The 8,641-nt window shown below is 35.7% G+C and overlaps 1 protein-coding gene across 3 annotated transcripts in view; it reads right to left on the bottom strand.

Moving 5' to 3' along the window:
- LOC107709787 (tyrosine-protein kinase Fer-like) overlaps nt 1-8,641 on the bottom strand; it is a 64,936-nt gene that overhangs the window by 19,865 nt on the left and 36,430 nt on the right. For all 3 annotated transcript variants that reach the window (XM_016514408.1, XM_016514406.1, XM_016514407.1), the window contains 5 exons: nt 6,745-6,844; nt 4,108-4,291; nt 863-1,000; nt 572-691; nt 205-327 (listed from right to left, as the gene is read on the bottom strand). In XM_016514408.1, coding sequence (XP_016369894.1) covers nt 205-327; nt 572-691; nt 863-1,000; nt 4,108-4,291; nt 6,745-6,844 — 665 coding nt within the window. The remainder of the gene's footprint in view (nt 1-204; nt 328-571; nt 692-862; nt 1,001-4,107; nt 4,292-6,744; nt 6,845-8,641) is intronic.

Below are 8,641 nucleotides of genomic sequence, written 5' to 3' on the forward strand. Positions count from 1 at the left end.
AGACTGCACCCCATAAACACAATCAAGCCTAGAAAAAAAAACAGTAAACCACCCCTTTAATGCGTTTCTGCGTTTAAATTGAAATTTGTTTCAATTTAATTTGTGGTTATCTTGTGGCCTCCTTAGTTGAGAACCACTGGTTTAGAGACAACACCCTGATTTGATATATTCTGTGTAAGGGTTAAAGGAGGTTCATTCTCTCACTCGGATTTCTTCTCATAGGTTTTGGTAGATTCCTCTAGTTTGTTCTCCAGGTCCAGCATGAGGTCCTCTTTGCTGCGCAGACTCTGCTGGGTTAGGAGCAGCTCCTCTGAGGTGGACTTCAGCCTGAGATCAGTCAAACACACATCTTTACTGTTATCTACCATATCAGGTCTACTACTTACGACTGGTAGTATAAAAAAATAACTCTGCTTACTGAATATGGAGACTGTGGAAAAGGCTGAAACTCAGTAATGTAAACTAACGCTATCAAGCATTATTACCAAACATAAGGATTGAAGCATTCATGCAAATCTTGCATCTAATTCCCAGCTCTTAAGTGACGCTGACTGAGAAATGAGCAACTCACATTGCTTGTAAACTGTCTGCTGTCAAATTATTCCACAGAATCTCATTTGCTTGAAGATTCTCCGTTTCTTCTAATAGCGTTGCATCAAATTCTACATTTGCTTCTTTGGCTTCTGGTGATCTGTTGAAAAGATCTCAGTGATATTTAACATTTCTGACAAAAAATATATTTTAAATAATAAAAATATACTATTTACATTATTATTTAAAAATAAAAAGACTTTAATAGAAATTAATCACACCTATAACACATTATAATCAATTAGCATTTTTTTCTTCACAAGTGTCTTACTTATGAACTTCGATGAAGTTGTCATACTCTGACAGTGGATCGATTTGGTCGATGGAAGTGTGTATTTCTTTGTGGACCTTCACTATTTCATCTGTTAACAGGCTGGTGATTTCACTGTACTCCTCCAGAATCCCCTTACTAGAATTAAAAAAAGAAAATTAAAATCATTGTTTGTATCCATTTATGAATGTACCATGTCATTGATATGAGTTAATCTACTTGGATTATTATTAACATCAGTGGTGCTTATTGAGCTCATACTTAAGGGAAGGGTTTTGAACAACCCTATCATTTTTCTGATTATGTAAACTAAAAATCTATTATTGATCATTTTTTTAAATGAACTGACAGTTCAGCTAATCAGTGGTTCTGAATATACAACTTTTCTTAAACTTTATGTCCAACATTGAAGAAACTTCTGCATGGTTGTTTGACCCACACTGAATGGTCATATATAATAGAGTGGTGCGTTCTAAATAAATCCCAGAAGGCTCTTGCAAATGGTTCCTTTGTGTGGATTAACCTCCACTACAGATTACCGCAAACTCTGTGATTAAAAAACAGCTTAAGAAAAGAAAAACCCCAAAGAGACTTCTGTTCTCCGCTAATCCTCTGACAGCAATGAGATATTGGATTGGGGCTACATCATGCAGTAAGGTTTTTAGTGTAGCTGCACTGGTTGCGCAAGGTCTACAAGAAAAGATTTTATTACACGTGGCGCTCCACAGCATTCACAACACCCAGACACAGTACAATCCAAAGACTACACTGCCCTCCACAGTTCAAGAGGAAGCTGTATTCTCCTGTCAATGCCTAAAAGCCTATTTGTACATATAGAAGGCAAAACTAATTTAACTACAGATATAACTATTATGTGCTTAAATTGTATAATGATATTAAATTGTGCAATACTTGCATATGGGTCAATATCACTGTAGGGTGCCTTTTGGTGTCCTGTACATAAATAACTCATTTGCCATGATAACATAAAAATGACTATAAAAGGGTGTGTTATGTTAGGCTAAGTTTTTATATTCATAACAAAAGCATTACTTGGCTCTTTAGATACATTTTCTAGTTTTTTTTTAGTTTTGTGTAAGAGGATGCACAGATTTTTTGTCTCTTCAGTGGCGGGAATTTCAACGGCTGAGGTGAGCAAGTAGGTGACTTTTCAATTGACAAATTTTCTTCGTATGAGTTTGTTTGCTTGCTTTGCCAAAGCTTAGCATGTCCACCCTGTCGGCATAAAATATGCCAGAAGTGATTAGAATACAGTATTTTCAGAATATGTAAGTTTAAATATACCAAATTCTCTTCAACAACTAGACAAACTATTGATGTTGTGAATTGAAGCTCAAAATGTCCACCCTGTCGGCCATTTAGACTCGATAGGGTGGACATACACACGACAGGGTGGACATAGCATTCATTTGTAATTAATATTGCTCAAAACTAAAATGAATGGGGTGGGGGGGGTATATCAATGTGACTGAGGATGTAATTATATTATTTATTATTATTATATTTTTTACAAGTTAAATAAATGTTTCATTGTCATATTTTGTCATGCTTTGTGTGTTCTGCATTATGTGTCCACCCTGTCATGTGCTGGTCCACCCTGTCATCTTGATATTTTACAATAATATTTTAAATAATGATTCAATCAATGTTTAATAGCTAGGTGTGGGGGCAATAACATGCAAACAAAAAACTGCATCCAAATATCACAGTTTTCTCCAAATAAGAAAAAATACATGTGCGAATTGTATGAGTTTCTTTAAAAACAAATGGTTTACATAAAATCCTTTATGTATTTATATTTTGAAAGCAAACAAATAACCCTGTTTAGGAAAGGGACATCATACCTTTCAGAAAATATAATTTGCATCTTAATTTTGCAATGAAAATGTATTTAACAGTAATATATATATATGTCCATGACAGGGTGGATATATCTTATGGTTTATGCTTCGAATAATGGCCTATAATTATCTAAAAAAAATGTGTGGGAGCTTAGCTAATTTGTTTCTATAGTACTTGAGTGTCTACTATTTATGGCATGACAAAGTAAATGGGAAATTAAAACCAAAATATTTTGAGTATTGTGAGGGTTGAAAGGCACTCTATGGTGATATTGGCCCATATATGAACTACTGTTCATAAGTTGGGGTAAGTATTTTTTTTTATTAACTTTTATTAAGTAAGGAAGGACACATTAAATTGATCAAAAGTGACAGTAAATGCATTCATAATGATATAAAAAATCATTTAAAATAGATGGGTTTTTTTACATTCTATTAATCAAAGAATCCTAAAAACATTTTTATCAACATTGATAATAAGCAGCAATATTTCTTGAGCATCAAATCAGCATATTAGAATGATTAATGAAGTATCATGTGACACTGAAGACTGGAGTAATGGCTGCTGAAAATTCAGCTTTACCACCACATAAATGAACTGCATTTTAAAACATATTATAATAGAAAATAGTTGTTTTAATTTGTAATAATATTTCAAAATATTACTGAATTTACTGTATTTCTAAAATTCTTGATGAGCACAAGTCTAACCAACCCTAAACTTTTGAACGGTGGGGTAAGTTATATAGCTTTCTTTGCTAATGCTTACATTTGTTGGGACCCTGAAATGAAAATTCTAGGCTATTTTTATCATTATACCTGTATGTTTTTTGTCTAAATAGAATTTATTACAAAAATGTGCAACCTAAACTGCACAGATAATAAGTAATTATACTGGTTTAAGTTTCACAGATCTTAACTAGACATTTTTCTTCAGTTCAGTTCAGTTCAACAGTTAAGTTCCTTCTTACATCTAGAAAAGTGGATCTACCTTAAAATGACCATTTCGATAACTTCACAGTTCAGTAACAATGAATGTTCTTTATAGTTTTACTTTTGAACCCTCTGGTACTTATAGAATTTAGTTTTAAGGTGCATTATGTTTCCTTTGTTTTTGAAAACTAATGGACAGACTGAAATGATTATCTGTGTTAATTGATATTTGGCTGATGTGTACTGTGGACATCAACATTTTCATGTACATTTATCCATTTGCCAGACACTTTTTAATCCAAAGAAAGCAACATACACTACATTCAACATATATACATTTTATCAGTTCATTCATTCCCTGGGAATCAACACACATGTGCCATGTGCTACTGTTTGAGCTACAGGAATGCCTAGTGGAAAAACCCCAGAAGTGGAATCTGGACCACTCACAGTGCACTGATCATCTCCTCCTGCATCTTCTGCAGGGAGTCCAGCAGCAGAGGCAGTGCGGTCTCATGATAGTGCTCCTGATGCAGCTGTGCGCTTTTCACCGCTAGCACATACTGGTTGTGCAGGTTATGCAGCTTCATGGTGGCTTTGTCGTAACGCTCACGGGCTTTTTCAGTCTCTTTGCCTGCAGGAGAAAGAAAAGTGGTTGTGCCGGTGAGATAAAAGGCGAAGTCCTCTGAACACCTGCTTGTGTTGTGCAAGCCTTTGAGAAATGCAGCTTTGTTATACAAGTAGTTGTAAATAATGGTCAACTGATATTGGTTTTTAATGCTCGACACCACTTTGAACCCCTGAACCAGAGGGGGCACTAGGACACCTTAGCAAACTGCCAAGATGATTTAAAAAGATGGAAAATAAGACAAAACAAGCATTAAAATAAGCTAAAATAAAATAAAAATGTAAACTTGGAAAACCTAGATATAGGAGAGAATTACAAAAGCGGAATTTCTAGGCCTGAAAAAAGTCAAGTCAAGCGCTAAAATATTTTTAAATCCTCAATCATTCAAATTTAATTATTTGAATGATTTATAATTATTTTATTGAATTATTTTAACATACTGCCAATCCTACTGTCAGTAAACAAAAAATTAGCATTTTAGCAGAAGTACCAAATATACCTTGAAGGGTCTTTAAATATTGTCTTTGACAATGGGGGGCCTTGGTGTCAAAAAGCTTGAGAACCACTGATCGAGAGACTATGGTGCAAGTCTCTATAAAAAAAGGTCACAAAATATAGCATTGGTTGCCAAATTACAAAACTGCTCAGTACAGATGGGTTGATGGAATAGATAGTTCACCCAAAACAGTTCACCCAAAACCAGCTAACACAAAAGATATTTTAAAGAATGTTTTCAGAAAAAAAAAAAGCACAGGGACGTTCTTAAAAATATCTTCTTTTGTGCTCTGCAAAAGTAAGTCATAAAGGTTTGAACTGACATGAAGGTGAGTAAATGGCAACCAGAATTAGACACCTAGAGTGCACATTAGAAACCTACAGTGCACTGCACAGTACAGTAACGTTTATCTGTTCATTTTGAACCAAACAAATTCAATAAATTATTCATGGCTCAATAAGGGAGTCATTTGTGAGTTCAGTGATGGCCAACACTTGTGGTCTTGGGGCACTTGTCTACTTAAATTATGCGTTTCCTGTACTTTTCCCAAATGTTTGGGTGAAAAGTGGGTGTAAAGCTTTATTTCTACATTTCAATTTTCAATACTTTGCACTTTAAAACACTTTTGAATGTCTGTTCAGTTGTCCCTATGTAACAGACAACACAAATGAATAATTGTGATGTTTCAAAATAAGTGATAAAAAGTAGTTGCAAACATTTGACAAAATACACATACTCATCCCTGCACCAACTAAATGTGCAACACTTTGCATTCATTTAACTTACACTGGTAAGTTTCTCAATATTTCACAATTTTGGGCCATGTGAGTTCCAAAATGTGATAAATGATGGAACGCGCTTAGCTTTGAAGCAGTATCTGAATACTAATCCAATGCGTACTACAGATAGAGAGTGGATTAATTGTGCGTTAAAGGGACAGTTCACCCAAAAATTTAAATTCTGTCATTAATTACTCACCCTCATGTTGTTCCAAACCCGGTAAGACTCCCGTTCATTTCGGAACACAAATTAAGATATTTTTTATGCATTCTGAGAGCTTTCTGACCCTGCATAGACAGCAAGAATCCTTACACGATCAAGGCTCAGAAACGTAGCAAGGACATCGTTAAAATAATCCATTTTACTTTAGTGGTTCAACCGGAATTTTACGAAGCTATGAGAATACTTTTTGTACACAAAGAAAACCAAAATAACGACTTTATTCAACAATTTGTCTCCTCCGCATCACCCTGGCGCCATTTTGGAGTAAACAATGTATATAACGTATGTACGCGGATACGTTGTTTACGTTCAGATCAAAACGTAAACAATGTAAACAGCGTATCCGCATACGGTGTTGCTGACACAGAACAGCATACATTGTTTACGTATGTGATACTTTCCAAAATGGCGCTATAGGGTGACGTGGAGGAGACGAATTGTTGAAAAGTTGTTATTTCTGTTTTCTTAGCACACAAAAAGTATTCTCGTAGCTTCGTAAAATTAAGGTTGAACCACTAAAGTCAAATGGATTATTTTAACGATGTCCTTGCTACGTTTCTGAGCCTTGATCGTGTTAGGATCCTTGCTGTCTATGCAGGGTCAGAAAGCTCTCGGAATTCATCAAAAATATCTTAATTTGTGTTCCGAAGATGAACGAAGGTCTTACGGGTTTGGAACGACATGAGGGTGAGTAATTAATGACAGAATTTTCTTTTTTGAGTGAACTATCCCTTTAAGGACACTGAGCTTTGTCGTTTATCAGACCTCAGCACACTTCCGGTCACTGAATGTGGATACTGGACCGACCCTGATTTAAACTTTTAAGCCTAAAACTTTTTCATATATTTGACTCAAGAAAAAGAATTGATTCGTAACAGTCATTTTGTTGTGAATCGGACATCACGACAAATCGAATATTTATTATTTGAAAGAATGAGCAGAGAATGAATAAACAGCTCACCTTTTACAACAGCCTCCTTGTATTTGTCTCTCGCTAAAACAGCATCCTTAGTTAACTGCCTGTAGGTGCATTTCAACTTCTCAAGATCGCTTTTAGTTACCTGTGAGGAATAGAAGCCAAGTCAAAACTGATCCATCACACTGGTCCTGTTTAAACCTGGTATTACGATGCATTTTCAGTGATCCAATCACAAGTGGTCAGCTGAGACAAATGTCCATTTACACCTGTTCTTCACATGAGTTTTAAATGTGACCACATGTGTTCGGATTTCGTCACACTCTACATCACTTTCACGATATCACTGCGTGCAACGCACAAATATGATTGAATAAATAAAGTCATTACTCTGCTTACGAGTGAGTGAGAACAGAAGCAAATGGAAAGAACATGAATAATAATGGTGATTTCAATCATAATCTGTGTTTTTGTACAACATTACCAAGTAGCAATCGATTGTTTTGGTGCGCTTCATCAAAACACGTCCCATAACGATCACGTTAGGTCAGAGGGTGGCAAGTACAGGCAGCCTTTTGCGATTTTTCAAATACATTCAACTACATGAGTGTCTACCACAGGTTGAAAGTAACTAATTACAAATACATTCATTACAGTACTTGAGTACGTTTTTTAATTTTTTCTACTTTCTTGAGTATAATTAAATTGTGGTACTTTTACTTTTAATTGAGTAAAATAAAACTAAAGTATTCAACTTCGCTACATTTATTTTTCACCAAAAGTACAAAAAAAATTAAAAATTAGAAAAAGGAGTGCCGATGGAGAAACAGAGCGAGCCGGCGTTTGATGGGCACTTTTCAAACTTCTGGGGTGGAGCCCTGTGCTTCAGGCAATAACAGACAGGTCTGACTCGGGTGCAAAACCAATCAAAACTTCCAGTTCAGCTGGGGAGCGGGGCGTTCAAACCGCGCTTTGCTTTGACTGTCAGTCACCGGTGTTCTGTCGATTTGTGCTACCCTGTCAGATTTTGCTACCTCCCATTAAAACAGTGGGTAGTACAATTCGACAACGAAAAATGCTACCTGTAAAATTATGGTTTATTAACGTCTACACCTACCCCAACCCTAAACCTACCCTTACAGTAATGCAAATACAGTAATTATGTGTTATATTAGTGGTTGTAGCTAGAAGGGATACAGCTACAGGAAACCAATAAAAAAAAAAATCTACCAATTAGATTGTGTTTTATTAAAGTCTACACCTACCCCAACCCTAAACCTACCCTTACAGTAATGCAGATACATTAAATATTGTTGTTCAGCATGAGAAAAAGGACGCAATATTGATGTGCGCATGCGCAGTAAACCCTGGTAGGACAATCTGACGGGTAGGATAAAATGTCAGGACACCGGCGTTGTCGTTTGAATCAGCATCATTAGCGTTTCAATATCTTAGTGAATGTGAGCTATGCTCTGATTTTAAATCATAACTTTGTCAGCTCCTGAAATACCATTGATATTACCAGAGCACACAGCAGTAAGTAAATAGAAAACTCGGTTGATAGAATTATTGCATGGATGGAGAAAGAACAATGTAAGTGTCTAAAATACATGCACATAGTTCAGTTGAATGGTAAAAATCGCCCTCTTTAACAGTGCAGTTAAACTAAATGTACGAAGCTAAAATAACCTCAACATTAACAACAATATTGAAATAACAGCGCATGCATTTTACGTGCATTTGACTGACAGATCAACCATGATTTATCTGTCAATCAGAAATCACTTTTTCTGTGTGCGTGCGTTGGATGTGTGTGTACATGGGCGAAGAAACGAGATAAACGAGATAGGACTGGACGATTTATTCATATCCAAAAGAGACGATGTGAGCATGCAGTGCATGTTTCATTCATACTCGAAGCCGGAGGGCGCTCTCATGCAGA

This window comes from Sinocyclocheilus rhinocerous, unplaced genomic scaffold (genome assembly GCF_001515625.1).
Source record: "Sinocyclocheilus rhinocerous isolate Xijiao unplaced genomic scaffold, SAMN03320098_v1.1 scaffold267, whole genome shotgun sequence".
NCBI classification, from domain to species: domain Eukaryota; kingdom Metazoa; phylum Chordata; class Actinopteri; order Cypriniformes; family Cyprinidae; genus Sinocyclocheilus; species Sinocyclocheilus rhinocerous.